At 43.9% G+C, this 16,097-nt stretch overlaps 1 protein-coding gene across 1 annotated transcript in view; it reads left to right on the top strand.

The window, feature by feature from the left end:
- Positions 1 to 16,097, top strand: part of LOC115185012 (protocadherin-16) — a gene marked incomplete at its 5' end in the record, with an annotated part of 66,772 nt that overhangs the window by 14,237 nt on the left and 36,438 nt on the right. Inside the window, 3 exon segments of the mRNA XM_029745614.1 lie at positions 9,310 to 9,549; positions 15,350 to 15,475; positions 15,823 to 16,032. Coding sequence (XP_029601474.1) covers positions 9,310 to 9,549; positions 15,350 to 15,475; positions 15,823 to 16,032 — 576 coding nt within the window.

The following is a 16,097-nucleotide window of genomic DNA, read 5'->3' as shown; positions in this document are numbered from 1 at the left end:
TTGACCAGCTAATAGCCTAATCACATATCAACCAACATTATGGACTAAATGTTCAAATCTTGTTGCAGCGGGATTATTTTTGCTACGTCAATACAGGTCAAATTAGGATCCTACACCTGTAATCCTCCTAAACCTAACACTGCGAGCTCTGTCTCAGATAAATACAGGTCAATACAGGTCAAATTAGGATCCTACACCTGTAATCCTCCTAAACCTAACACTGCGAGCTCTGTCTCAGATACATACAGGTCAATACAGGTCAAATTAGGATCCTACACCTGTAATCCTCCTAAACCTAACACTGCGAGCTCTGTCTCAGATACATACAGGTCAATACAGGTCAAATTAGGATCCTACACCTGTAATCCTCCTAAACCTAACACTGCGAGCTCTGTCTCAGATACATACAGGTCAATACAGGTCAAATTAGGATCCTACACCTGTAATCCTCCTAAACCTAACACTGCGAGCTCTGTCTCAGATACATACAGGTCAATACAGGTCAAATTAGGATCCTACACCTGTAATCCTCCTAAACCTAACACTGCGAGCTCTGTCTCAGACCCCAGAACAGGGAGAATCATATTCAGTTCCTTCGGAAAAGTGTTCAGGACCCTTCACTTTTTCCACTTTTTTTTAATCATTTACAGCCTAGTTCTAAAATTGATTAAATAAAATTAATTCCTCAGCAATCTACACACAAATACCCCATAATGACAAAGCAAAAACAGGTTTTTAGAAGTTCTTACAAATGTATTAAAAATAAAAAAACAGAAATAGATTATTTAAATAAGTATTCAGACCCTTTGCTATGAGACTCTAAATTGAGCTCAGGTGCATCCTGTTTCCATTGATCATCCTTGAAATGTTTATACAACTTGATTGGAGTCCACCTGTGGTAAATTAAATAGACTAGACATGATTTGGAAAGGCACACACCTGTCTATATAAGGTTCCACAGTTGACAGTGCATGTCAGAGGAAAAACCAAGCCATGAGGTCGAAGGAATTGTTGAGGCACGCCTGTTAAATGAAATACATTCCAGGTGTCATGTCTGGAGGAAACCTGGCACCATCCCTATGGTGAAGCATGGTGGTGGCAGCATCATGCTCTGGGGATGTTTTTCAGTGGCAGGGACTGGGAGACTAGTCAGGATCGAGGGAAAGATGAACAGAGCAAAGTACAGAGAGATCCTTGATGGAAACCTGCTCCAGAGCACTCAGAACCTCAGACTGGGCAAAGATTCACCTTCCAACAGGACAACGACCCTAAGCACACAGCCAAGACAACACCGGAGTGGCTTCAGGACAAGTCTCTGAATGTCCTTGAGTGGCCCAGCCAGAGCCCGGACTTGAACCCGATCGGACTTCTCTGGAGAGACCTGAAAAAAGCTGTGCAGCAACACTCCCCATCCAACCTGACAGAGCTTGAGAGGATCTGCAGAGAAGAATGGGAGAAACTCCCTAAATACAGGTGTGCCAAGCTTGTAGCATCATACCCGAGAAGACTCAAGGCTGTAATCGCTGCCAAAGGTGCTTCAACAAAGTACTGAGTAAAGGTACTGAATACTTATGCAAATGTATATGAGATACAATCCCGTGTGGCTCAGTTGGTAGAGCATGGTGTTTGCAACGCCAGGGTTGTGGGTTCAATTCCCGCGGGGGACCAGTACGGAGAAACAATTGTATGAAATGTATGCATTCGCTACTGTACGTCGCTCTGGATAAGAGCGTCTGCTAAATGACTACAATGTATATATTTAAGTTTTTTATTTTAATAAATTAGCAAACATTTACAAAAACCTGTTTTTGCTTGGTCATTATAGGGTAGTGTGTGTAGATTGATAAGAGGGGGAAAAAACGATTTAATCAATTTTAGGATCAGGCTGAAACATAACAAAATGAGGAAAAAGTCAAGGGGTCTGAATACTTTCAGAAGGCACTGTATATTTATTTACAAGCAGGTAACAGATTCCAACATTTTACAGTCTTTAGAGATGCCCTACAGTAGTACAAGTGTTGGTCTGGAATGATGTTTTACTACTATAGAATTATTCTGGAGTTGGTCTCTTATTGATGTAACACATTGGAGTGTTTACCATGTAGGCTTATTCTATAGATTTACATCATTGACCTTAATCATTATGTCACGTCCTGACCAGTAAAGGGGTTATTTGTTATTGTAGTTTGGTCAGGACGTGACAGGTGGTGTTTGTTTTGTGTGGTTCGGGGTTTGTTGGTATATGTGTTTATGTAGAGGGGTGTTTGTTTAGATTAGTCCGGGGTTTTTGGTTAGGTTCTATGTTGTGTATTTAATTGTTAGATCTAGGGTGTTTAGTTAATTGAGATTGGGCCTTCAATTGGAGGCAGCTGTTCCTCGTTGCCTCTGATTGATGGTCCTATGTATAGGGGGGGTGTGTTTGTTGTGGGAATTGTGGGAGGTTGTTTGTGCACTGCTATGTTTAGCCTGCATTACTGTTTAGCTGTCGTTCGTTTTGTTGTTTTTGGATAGTGCGCGTCATAAAAAAAAGATGAGCATTCACGTACCCGCTGCATTTTGGTCCACTTCCTACGACGGCTGTTACACATTATCCCTCCCATAGAGGGGCTTGAGCTACCACAGGTTTCCATGGACACGTCATTACATCCCACTCCTGAGCAGGCCTGGGTTTAAAAACTATTTGAAATCTTTCAGATACTTTCAGCATTTTTTTTTTTTCCTTCTTGTCTTCCTGGATGGGCGGGGTTTGTAACCCGTGTCACTGTTCTATTGGTTCCATTGCTCCAGTCAAGCTCCAATCAAGCCCAGATAAGAGTATTATTATAAATCATTTCAAATAGTACTTCAGCCACAGGTGATTGGTGGTACCTTTTTAATAGGGGAGGATGGACTCGTGGTTAATGGCTGGAGCAAAATCAGTGGAATGGTATCAAACACATGGTTTCTATCACATTTTAAGGTATGACCCAGGTGCAGACAGTGTTTATAGAAACTAAAGGTAGGAGGGTGGAGACAAGCACAAAGACAGGTGAAACAGAACAGGGCATGACAGGTTTCTATGTGTCTGATAGTCCATTGGCTCCATTCCAGATATATTCTTATGAGCCGTGTTAATGCATGTTAATTCTTTGGTTTTCCTCTAATGACAGATGTGTTCATGGGAACTTGGTTTTATTATGGCAGATGTGTTCATGGGAACTTGGTTTTATTATGGCAGATGTGTTCATGGGAACTTGGTTTTATTATGGCAGATGTGTTCATGGGAACTTGGTTTTATTATGGCAGATGTGTTCATGGGAACTTGGTTTTATTATGACAGATGTGTTCATGGGAACTTGGTTTTATTATGGCAGATGTGTTCATGGGAACTTGGTTTTATTATGGCAGATGTGTTCATGGGAACTTGGTTTTATTATGGCAGATGTGTTCATGGGAACCTGGTTTTCCTCTAATGACAGATGTGTTCATGGGAACTTGGTTTTATTATGACAGATGTGTTCATGGGAACTTGGTTTTATTATGGCAGATGTGTTCATGGGAACTTGGTTTTATTATGGCAGATGTGTTCATGGGAACTTGGTTTTATTATGGCAGATGTGTTCATGGGAACTTGGTTTTATTATGACAGATGTGTTCATGGGAACTTGGTTTTATTATGGCAGATGTGTTCATGGGAACTTGGTTTTATTATGGCAGATGTGTTCATGGGAACTTGGTTTTATTATGACAGATGTGTTCATGGGAACCTGGTTTTATTATGACAGATGTGTTCATGGGAACCTGGTTTTATTATGACAGATGTGTTCATGGGAACTTGGTTTTATTATGACAGATGTGTTCATGGGAACTTGGTTTTATTATGACAGATGTGTTCATGGGAACCTGGTTTTATTATGACAGATGTGTTCATGGGAACCTGGTTTTATTATGGCAGATGTGTTCATGGGAACCTGGTTTTATTATGGCAGATGTGTTCATGGGAACTTGGTTTTATTATGACAGATGTGTTCATGGGAACCTGGTTTTATTATGGCAGATGTGTTCATGGGAACCTGGTTTTATTATGGCAGATGTGTTCATGGGAACCTGGTTTTATTATGGCAGATGTGTTCATGGGAACCTGGTTTTATTATGGCAGATGTGTTCATGGGAACCTGGTTTTATTATGGCAGATGTGTTCATGGGAACCTGGTTTTATTATGGCAGATGTGTTCATGGGAACCTGGTTTTATTATGGCAGATGTGTTCATGGGAACTTGGTTTTATTATGGCAGATGTGTTCATGGGAACCTGGTTTTATTATGACAGATGTGTTCATGGGAACTTGGTTTTATTATGCCAGATGTGTTCATGGGAACCTGGTTTTATTATGGCAGATGTGTTCATGGGAACCTGGTTTTATTATGACAGATGTGTTCATGGGAACTTGGTTTTATTATGACAGATGTGTTCATGGGAACTTGGTTTTCTTATGACAGATGTGTTCATGGGAACCTGGTTTTATTATGACAGATGTGTTCATGGGAACTTGGTTTTATTATGACAGATGTGTTCATGGGAACCTGGTTTTCCTCTAATGACAGATGTGTTCATGGGAACTTGGTTTTCTTATGACAGATGTGTTCATGGGAACTTGGTTTTATTATGACAGATGTGTTCATGGGAACCTGGTTTTCCTCTAATGACAGATGTGTTCATGGGAACTTGGTTTTATTATGACAGATGTGTTCATGGGAACTTGGTTTTATTATGACAGATGTGTTCATGGGAACCTGGTTTTCCTCTAATGACAGATGTGTTCATGGGAACTTGGTTTTATTATGACAGATGTGTTCATGGGAACTTGGTTTTATTATGACAGATGTGTTCATGGGAACTTGGTTTTATTATGACAGATGTGTTCATGGGAACTTGGTTTTATTATGACAGATGTGTTCATGGGAACCTGGTTTTATTATGGCAGATGTGTTCATGGGAACTTGGTTTTATTATGACAGATGTGTTCATGGGAACTTGGTTTTATTATGACAGATGTGTTCATGGGAACCTGGTTTTCTTATGACAGATGTGTTCATGGGAACCTGGTTTTATTATGGCAGATGTGTTCATGGGAACCTGGTTTTCTTATGACAGATGTGTTCATGGGAACTTGGTTTTATTATGACAGATGTGTTCATGGGAACCTGGTTTTATTATGACAGATGTGTTCATGGGAACTTGGTTTTATTATGACAGATGTGTTCATGGGAACTTGGTTTTATTATGACAGATGTGTTCATGGGAACTTGGTTTTATTATGACAGATGTGTTCATGGGAACTTGGTTTTATTATGGCAGATGTGTTCATGGGAACTTGGTTTTATTATGGCAGGAGAAGAAGAGGAAACCCATTGATATGTTATATATGTGTATATTAACATGTCGTTTCTCAATCATCAGCACTGGGTAATATAATGGAGGCCTCTGTGTGTGATACACTACACACACACACACAAACACACACACACACACACTACACACGCACACGCACACACGCACACGCACACGCACACACACACACACACGCATCCCACGCTGCTTGGAATTAAGAGAGGTGTAGTCTACAGTACAGAGGGGTAGTCTACAGTACAGAGAGGTAGTCTACAGTACAGAGAGGTAGTCTACAGTACAGAGAGGTAGTCTACAGTACAGAGGGACAGTTAGTTAATGGCGGTTCCAGATGAGTCTAGCTTAGTTTCTTTAAGCCATTACTGTCGAGAGCAGAGGCTGCTGAATTACCCACCGATAATGTTTAACTTCTGGTTTCCATCACTCCTCAGCCTGTATTATAGATGGGGGGGGAGTAGGAGACATGCTAATGATGGAGAGAATGAAAGATATAGGGAGATGGAGAGAAGGAACAACATGGAGAGAAGGAAAGAGGGGAAGTACAAAAAACTTTGCCAAGATAATCCATCCACCTGACTGGTGTGGCATATCAAGAAGCTGATTAAACAGCATGATCATTACACAGGTGCACCTTGTGCTGGGGGAAATAAAAGGTCCCTCTAAAACGAGCAGTTTTGTCACATAACACAATGCCACAGATGTCTCAAGTTCTGAGGGAGCGTGCAATTGTCATGCTGACTGCAGGAATGTCCACCAGAGCTGTTGCTAGAAAATCGAATGTTAATTTCTTTACCATAAGTCGCCTCCAACATTGTTTTAGAGAATTTGGCAGTACGTCCAACTGGACTCACAACCGCAGAACAACGTGTAACCACGCCAGCCCAGAACCTCCTCATCAGCCTCCTTCCCCTGCGGGATCGTCTGAAACCAGCCACCTGGACAGCTGATGAAACTGAGGAGTATTTCTGTCTGTCATAAAGCCCTTTTGTGGAGAAAAACTAATTCTGATTGGCTGGGTCTGGCTCCCCAGTGAGTGGAGCTGGCTCCAAAGTGGGTGGGCCTATGCCCTCCCAGGCCGACCCATGGCTGTGCCCCTGCCCAGTCATGTGAAATTGATAGATTAGGGCCTAATGAATTAATTTTAATTGACTGATTTCATTACATGAACTGTAACTCAGTAAAATCTTTGAAATTGTTGCATGTTGCGTTTTATATTTTGTTCAGTATAGTTCCAGTTGGAGTGAGAGGTGTGTGTGTTGGGATGGTGGTAGGGTGTGTGTGTGTGTGTGTGTGTGTGTGTGTGTGTGTGTGTGTGTGTGTGTTGGGGTGGTGGTAGGGTGTGTGTGTTGTGGTGGTGGTAGGGTGTGTGTGTTGGGGTGGTGGTAGGGTGTGTGTGTGTGTGTGTGTAGGTGTGTTTGTGAGCGTGTCTCTGTCTGTCTTATAGTGGAAACTCTGTATTGGTTAGTTTAACTGGCTCTGCAGGCATGTAAATACCACTGCTTCCCCATGCTCAACAGAACATGACTGTCACACAAACACACACACACAAACACACACAAACCGTGATCCAAGACATCTTCCCTCCTTTATTGAATCAACAAGGACAGTAACGGGTCTGATATCCTGTCTGATAGCCTGTCTGATATCCTGTCTAATATCCTGTCTGATAGGGTGTCTGATATCCTGTCTGATAGGGTGTCTGATATCCTATTTGATAGGGTGTCTAATAGCCTGTCTGATAGCCTGTCTGACATACTGTCTGATATCCTGTCTGCTAGAGTGTCTGATATCCTATTTGATAGGGTGTCTAATAGCCTGTCTGATAGCCTGTCTGACATCCTGTCGATAGGGTGTCTGATATCCTGTCTCATAGGGTGTCTGATATCCTATTTGACAGGGTGTCTGATATCCTATTTGACAGGGTGTCTGATATCCTGTCTGATATCCTGTCTGATATCATGTCTGATATCCTGTCTGATAGCCTGTCTGATAGGGTGTTCTTTAGTTGTTTTAGTAAGTTGCCATATTTTGTCACAGACCTTCTCCAGTATGCATTCACAGAGCTGCTCCAGTATTCATTCACAGGGCTGCTCCAGTATGCATTCACAGAGCTTCTTCAGTATGCATTCACAGGGCTGCTCCAGTATGCATTCACAGAGCTTCTCCAGTATGCATTCACAGAGCTGCTCCAGTATTCATTCACAGAGCTGCTCCAGTATGCATTCACAGAGCTGCTCCAGTATGCATTCACAGGGCTGCTCCAGTATGCATTCACAGAGCTGCTCCAGTATTCATTCACAGAGCTGCTCCAGTATGCATTCACAGGGCTGCTCCAGTATTCATTCACAGAGCTGCTCCAGTATTCATTCACAGAGCTGCTCCAGTATGCATTCACAGAGCTGCTCCAGTATGCATTCACAGGGCTGCTCCAGTATTCACTTAAATAAAAGTTAAGTTAGCTAGCAAGCTAACTGGCCAAGAGAGGTGTGTTGATTTGGCTAGCTAACATTAGCTATGTTTACCTTCTCTTGTTTCAGCAGAAAGTAGAGAGCGTGTCCTGGTGATTGTGTTAGTGTTGTAAAGTAAAGAACTTTATGAGAACAGCATGTTGGAAACCCTTGTCAATCCTTCATGAGAAACGCCGCAGTTAATCTGCTTTACTACACAGATGGGGGGGAGAGAGAGTAGAGAGCAACGAGAGACAGGGAGAGAGTAGAGGGAGAGACAGGGAGAGAGTAGAGAGAGACAGGGAGAGAGTAGAGAGAAACGGGGAGAGAGTAGAGAGAGAGAGGGGAGAGAGAGAGTAGAGAGCAACGAGAGACAGGGAGAGAGTAGAGAGAGACAGGGAGAGAGTAGAGACAGAGAGGGAGAGAGTAGAGAGAGACAGGGAGAGAGTAGAGACAGAGAGGGGAGAGAGTAGAGACAGAGAGAGGAGAGAGAGAGTAGAGAACAATGAGAGACAGGGAGAGAGTAGAGAGAGAGACAGGGAGAGAGTAGAGACAGAGAGGAGAGAGTAAAGAGCAACGAGAGACAGGGAGAGAGTAGAGAGAGAGAGACAGGGAGAAGAGAGAGACAGAGAGGGGAGAGAGAGTATACTTTTTTCTGATCTGAATTGGCTGGCTGTCATTCTTAGTAGGTTATCAGTGTATGTGAATCAGGAAGACATTGGCGAACAAAGGTTTTCTGATCAAAAGGAATAGTTTTGTCTATCAATCTATGAAAAATATGATATTTTCTTACCAATAGTTTACAGATTTAAATGAGCTGGATACATGGGTCCATCTAGTCAACCAATTCATGTTTTCATCGTCTCCTCTCATCTCATCTCCTCTCCCCTCCTCTCCTCTCCTCTCCTCTCCTCTCCTCTCCTCTCCTCTCCTCTCCTCTCCTCTCCTCTCCTCCCCTCTCCTTCCCATCTCCTCTCCTCCCATTTCCTCTCCTCACCTCTCCCCTCCTCTCCTCTCCTCTCCTTCCCCTCTCCTCTCGTCCCATCTCCTCTCCTCCCATCTCCTCTCCTCCCATCTCTTCTCCTCCCCTCCCCTCTCCTATCTCCTCTCCTCCCCTCTCCTTCCCATCTCCTCTCCTCCCATCTCCTCTCCTCTCCTCCCCTCCACTCTCCTATCCTCTCCTCTCCTCTCCTCTCCTCTCCTCTCATTTCTTCCCCTCTCCTCTCCTTCTTCTCTCATTTCCTCTCCACTCCTCTCCTCTCCTCTCCTATCCTATCCTTCCCATCTCCTTTTCTCACATTTTCTCTCCTCTCCTCTCCTCTCCTCTCATTTCTTCTCCTCTCCTCTCCTTCTTCTCTCATTTCCTCCCCTCTCCTCTCCTTCTTCTCTCATTTCCTCCCCTCTCCTCTCCTTCTTCTCCCATTTCCTCCCCTCTCCTCTCCTCCTTCTCTCCTTCTCCTCTCCTTTCCTCCAGGCTCTCTGTCCATTCTGAAGGCTCTAGATCGTGAGGACCAGGAAGTGTTTAACCTGACCATCATAGCTGAGGATCATGGGATGCCTCAGCTGTCCACCAGTCAGGTTCTGTCTGTCCACGTGATTGATGTGAACGATGAGCCGCCGGTGTTCCAGGGTGAGGAGCTGGAGGCGGAGGTCAGAGAGAACCAGGAAGCGGGAACCACGGTGATCACCGTCACGGCAACGGACAGAGACCAAGGTGAGACGAAAGGGGACGTTCATGCAGGTACACAAACACTCTCATGTCTTGGAGGGTCTGTCCGAATAAAACGACACAGAACATCTTCAAATCCAAACTGGTTGGATTGTTACAATATAATCACTTTATGTCTAATTAAGACTGGCTAAATATTTCATTTAAAAAAGTGGAACTGACAGCGTTTTAACTACTTTGCAGATATGAAACAAACAGACAATCGTAATATCAGTAAAAAAAAATATCAAATTCCCAGTTTATGCTTCAAAATCAACTTTATATGAGGTTTATAAAATAGGTTATTTTTTTACTCAAAATTCCATGATGTACAGTAAGGTATTGTTGTCAGAATAGATGGATGTAGTTCAATACATAATTAATATTAAGTTCCCTGTGGCTCAGTTGGTAGAGCATGGTGTTTGCAATGCCAGGGTTGTGGGTTTGATTCCCACGGTGGGCCAGCACAGAAAAAAAAAAAAATGTATGAAATGTATGCATTCACTACTGTAAGTCGCTCTGGATAAGAGCGTCTGCTAAATGACTAAAATGTAAATGTTATAAAATTCACCAATACATTTCTTTGGTCGTCCAGAAATATTGTTATCAGGTTCTAAATCCCAGCTGGTCTGGTACATTGTTTACTGCCTCCCATTCGGGATCCACTGTTTCAGTTTCAATGACTCAATATTTTGAACAAAAACGGACGACTGTAACTAAGACTGGGAATAGACTAGCGCACATGTCAACACAATCAAACTAGCAATGATCACAAGCCAGTCATACCGTGGCTAATAGACTAGCGCACATGTCAACACAATCAAACTAGCAATGATCACAAGTCAGTCATACCGTGGCTAATAGACTAGCGCACATGTCAACACAATCAAACTAGCAATGATCACAAGGCAGTCATACCGTGGCTAATAGACTAGCGCACATGTCAACACAATCAAACTAGCAATGATCACAAGTCAGTCATACCGTGGCTAATAGACTAGCGCACATGTCAAACACAATCAAACAAGCAATGATCACAAGTCAGTCATACCGTGGCTAATAGACTAGCGCACATGTCAAACACAATCAAACTAGCAATGATCACAAGCCAGTCGTACCGTGGCTAATAGACTAGCGCACATGTCAAACACAATCAAACAAGCAATGATCACAAGTCAGTCATACCGTGGCTAATAGACTAGCGCACATGTCAAACACAATCAAACTAGCAATGATCACAAGTCAGTCGTACCGTGGCTAATAGACTAGCGCACATGTCAACACAATCAAACTAGCAATGATCACAAGCCAGTCATACCGTGGCTAATAGACTAGCGCACATGTCAACACAATCAAACTAGCAATGATCACAAGCCAGTCATACCGTGGCTAATAGACTAGCGCACATGTCAACACAATCAAACTAGCAATGACGCTCTGGATAAGAGCGTCTGCTAAATGACTTAAATGTAAATGTTAAATGCAATGATCACAAGCCAGTCATACCGTGGCTAATAGACTAGCACACATGTCAACACAATCAAACTAGCAATGATCACAAGCCAGTCATACCGTGGCTAATAGACTAGCGCACATGTCAAACACAAGTCCTGCGGGGCCGAATAGGACACACAACCGAATATAACTGAGTCAACTTTAGAGTCATCTGCTTTATTACATTAAATTACAGCCTGATGCTCTTCCATCAGTGAATTCAACGTCCAATGGCGCGGCGTTCCCGTTTACAGCGCGTAGCGGAGGGAAAGTGTACAGACACATGCCACCGTCCAACCTAGGCAAACTAAAATGATGCAGTCTGGCTTCGGTTTTTTAAAGCTTAACAATGAAATAACCAAAAAAAAGTAAACCTGCAACAAAACACCATGAAAAGGAGAAGCATGTAGACGTGCCTATTACAGCAACATCAGAGCAGTAGCCTAGACGGGCTATTCGACTACAACACATGTAGACGTGCCTATTACAGCAACATCAGAGCAGTAGCCTAGACGGGCTATTCGACTACAACACATGTAGACGTGCCTATTACAGCAACATCAGAGCAGTAGCCTAGACGGGCTATTCAACTACAACACATGTAGACGTGCCTATTACAGCAACATCAGAGCAGTAGCCTAGACGGGCTATTCGACTACAACACATGTAGACGTGCCTATTACAGCAACATCAGAGCAGTAGCCTAGACGGGCTATTCGACTACAACACATGTAGACATGCCTATTACAGCAACATCAGAGCAGTAGCCTAGACGGGCTATTCGACTACAACACATGTAGACGTGCCTATTACAGCAACATCAGAGCAGTAGCCTAGACGGGCTATTCGACTACAACACATGTAGACGTGCCTATTACAGCAACATCAGAGCAGTAGCCTAGACGGGCTATTCAACTACAACACATGTAGACGTGCCTATTACAGCAACATCAGAGCAGTAGCCTAGACGGGCTATTCGACTACAACACATGTAGACGTGCCTATTACAGCAACATCAGAGCAGTAGCCTAGACGGGCTATTCGACTACAACACATGTAGACGTGCCTATTACAGCAACATCAGAGCAGTAGCCTAGACGGGCTGTTCGACTACAACACATGTAGACGTGCCTATTACAGCAACATCAGAGCAGTAGCCTAGACGGGCTATTCGACTACAACACATGTAGACGTGCCTATTACAGCAACATCAGAGCAGTAGCCTAGACGGGCTATTCGACTACAACACATGTAGACGTGCCTATTACAGCAACATCAGAGCAGTAGCCTAGACGGGCTATTCGACTACAACACATGTAGACGTGCCTATTACAGCAACATCAGAGCAGTAGCCTAGACGGGCTATTCGACTACAACACATGTAGACGTGCCTATTACAGCAACATCAGAGCAGTAGCCTAGACGGGCTATTCGACTACAACACATGTAGACGTGCCTATTACAGCAACATCAGAGCAGTAGCCTAGACGGGCTATTCGACTACAACACATGTAGACGTGCCTATTACAGCAACATCAGAGCAGTAGCCTAGACGGGCTATTCGACTACAACACATGTAGACGTGCCTATTACAGCAACATCAGAGCAGTAGCCTAGACGGGCTATTCGACTACAACACATGTAGACGTGCCTATTACAGCAACATCAGAGCAGTAGCCTAGACGGGCTATTCGACTACAACACATGTAGACGTGCCCCTATTACAGCAACATCAGAGCAGTAGCCTAGACGGGCTATTCGACTACAACACATGTAGACGTGCCCCTATTACAGCAACATCAGAGCAGTAGCCTAGACGGGCTATTCAACTACAACACATGCTGAGTGGACCGTACAGCAATGCTGCATTCAACCGGTGATCCATGCACAGCAAAACGTGTTTGTGTTAATGTTACCACAAACTATAGCTACGTTTTTGTTATTTAGGAAGTTATTAAATACTTTTTGATTAGGGTTACAGCATATTATGCGCATCTTCAAGCATAGCAGCAAAGACCGGACAAATAGTATTTATATATATATATATATTTTTTTTTATACAGTATGTTAAAATAAATCCTATGTAAGTAAGTGGACATTATAAAGGACCATATTTATTCAAATAAAAACAATGGCCACTGTGGGTCAGAGTTGCATGTCTGGCCCACGAGTGTTTTTTCCAAATGTCCCGTTTGCTCATTGAGTTTGACAGCCCAGCATATCAATTGCTGTAACTAGTGTAACAGTATAGCTTCCGTCCCTCTCCTCGCCCCAACCTGGGCTCGAACCAGGGACCCTCTGCACACATTAACAACTGACACCCACGAAGCATCGTTACCCATCGCTCCACACTAGCTAGTTATTTAGCAAGCTAAAAACACGGAGCCTAACGCTAGCTAACTACTGGCAGGACGCCATGTCTTTGGAGGAGAGGGTGAATGACCAACTTTTTCCCCTCGTATCGTTTTTCTGTGGCTCCAGCCAGAGATGCAGGTGTCATAGGGACTGTGAAGTTTCCTCATGTAAGAGGACTCTGTGGTATTTATGCAGACATCCATTCGGGTGGCTTTTGGATAATGCGTTTTATTAATGACCTAAAGTCGCGCTGTTGCTATTGCCTGTAAACACACAGTCCAGTTCAAAGTGAATAAAGCCAGGCCCTTGTGGCAAATGGCTTATTTTAGACAAGACATATGTTTTTATTAGGTTTTGTTTTACTGCGGTGTCTGTAAATTATCCGAAAGCACGACCACTATCCCATTCTACACTGCTGTAGAATTTATACCAATGCCTTACTGTCATTCCCAAACATTCTATAAATGTATTAAAACGTGAAAATGACCATATCTACAGAAAGTGCTCGCTTGTCACACATATATATATATATATATATATGTATATATATATTTTTTAAGTCATATTCTTCCTGGAAAGATCTATGAACAGATTTGAATAAGATGTCATGTTGCTAAAACGTTATCAGGTCCACTATAAGGGAGTTTCAGTGCAGTTAACATCACTCTACATTTCCCCCAGGAGTTATTACTGAAGTAAATATGTGAGAGTGCCACAAAACCATCTCTGCTTCTAGCACGCAACCAGGCAACTTAATGCCACAGAGAGAGAGAGGGGAGGAGGAGGGAGAGGAGGAGGAGGGAGAGGAAAGGGAGGGAGAGGAAAGGGTGGGAGAGGAGAAGGAGGGAGAGGAGAAGGAGGGAGAGGAGAAGGAGGGAGAGGAGAAGGAGGGAGAGGAGAAGGAGGGAGAGGAAAGGGAGGGAGAGGAAAGGGTGGGAGAGGAGAAGGAGGGAGAGGAGAAGGAGGGAGAGGAGAAGGAGGGAGAGGAGAAGGAGGGAGAGGAGAAGGAGGGAGAGGAAAGGGTGGGAGAGGAGGAGGAGGGAGAGGAGAAGGAGGGAGAGGAAAGAGAGACAAACAGAGAAAGGAAAGGGGAGGGTGGGGTGGAATAATGGAATGAGGAAGAACTTTGAGAGAAGGAAGGTGGGGGACGGGTTCGTTTGGGTGAGGGAAAGGGAAAGGGAGATACCTAGCAGAGATTGGTAGAGAGGAACTGAACAATGTAGAGGGGGGGTGGGAAGAGAGCTATAGAGGGTTGTCAATGCCAATTCATTCCCCCCACCAACCACAGTGTTCAATAAGCTAGTGATGAAGAGATGTGATCAGAGCAGTAACACAGATTTATAATCTAGTGTTTGTTCCTCTCGGCTGTGTGCGAGTTAATTTGCCACATCTGAATGGCCTTTAACGGCTTTCTCATCATCTCCTGTGCTTCATCTAAAATGACTTGACAGAACAGCATAGATAGCAACACATTCATAATAGCCCTTTGCAATTGTTTCTACCTGTGATACGATTCCAGGTATTTTGCAGATGATGGAGAGTCCACATGAGATGGAATATTGACTTTGTGACTTTGATGTTTTCTCTCTGTCTCTCTGTTTCTCTGTCTCTCTGTCTGTCTGTCTGTCTGTCTCTCTGTCTCTCTGTCTGTCTGTCTGTCTGTCTGTCTGTCTGTCTCTCTGTCTGTCTGTCTGTCTGTCTGTCTGTCTGTCTGTCTGTCTGTCTCTCTCTCTGTCTCTCTCTCTGTCTCTCTCTCTCTGTCTCTCTCTGTCTGTCTCTCTCTCTCTCTCTCTGTCTCTGTCTCTGTCTCTCTCTCTCTCTCTGTCTGTTTCTCTGTCTCTCTCTCTCTCTGTCTGTCTCTCTGTCTCTCTCTGTCTGTCTCTCTCTCTCTCTCTCTGTCTCTGTCTCTCTCTCTCTCTCTGTCTGTTTCTCTGTCTGTCTCTCTCTCTGTCTCTAGGTTCTAATGGCCAGGTGACATATGGAGGTGTAACAGAGGAAGGCTTCACCATCAACCCTGTGACAGGGGTCATCAGCACTACCAAGCCCCTGGACAGAGAGACTCAGGACCACTACACACTCACAGGTAGGAGTAATCTCTCTACCAGTTCAGTGTTCAAAAGATTGGAAGAATGTATAAAGGGTTTCATTCCTTGGCGTTGATAGTCTCAGAAAGTCCTGTGTGGCACAGTTGGTAAAGTATGACACTTGCAATGCCAGGTTGTGGGTTCACTTCCCAGTATGGACAAATATGAACAATGTATGTACTCACTTCTGTAAGTCGCTCTGGATAAGAGTGTCTGCTAAATCACCACGTGCATTATGTTTGTTTAACTGAACTTTGTGATTGGTCCTTCTTTATAACACATAAGCAATGAACTAACGGGAAGTTGAAGTTCAGTCTGTTTACACTATCTATCCGTCCCCCACCAGTGTACGCCAGGGACGGGGGCCTGCCTCCTAACTTTGCCAAGGTGGTGGTGCGTGTGTTGGTGCAGGATGAGAACGACAACGTGCCGGTGTTCGCCAGGCCCTGGTACGGCCTAGAGGTCCCTGAGGGCCAGAGCCCCATGGAGCTGTGTATTGTCAGGGCTGCTGACGCAGACACTGGCCCCGCTGGAGACATAGAGTACAGGATCACTGGTAAGACCTGGAGACATAGAGGACAGGATCACTGGTAAGACCTGGAGACATAGAGGACAGGATCA

Source organism: Salmo trutta, unplaced genomic scaffold, assembly GCF_901001165.1.
Source record: "Salmo trutta unplaced genomic scaffold, fSalTru1.1, whole genome shotgun sequence".
In the NCBI taxonomy this organism is placed as follows: Eukaryota; Metazoa; Chordata; class Actinopteri; order Salmoniformes; family Salmonidae; genus Salmo; species Salmo trutta.
Note: the sequence above shows the minus strand (reverse complement) of the source record. Positions and strands in the feature narration are given on the sequence as shown.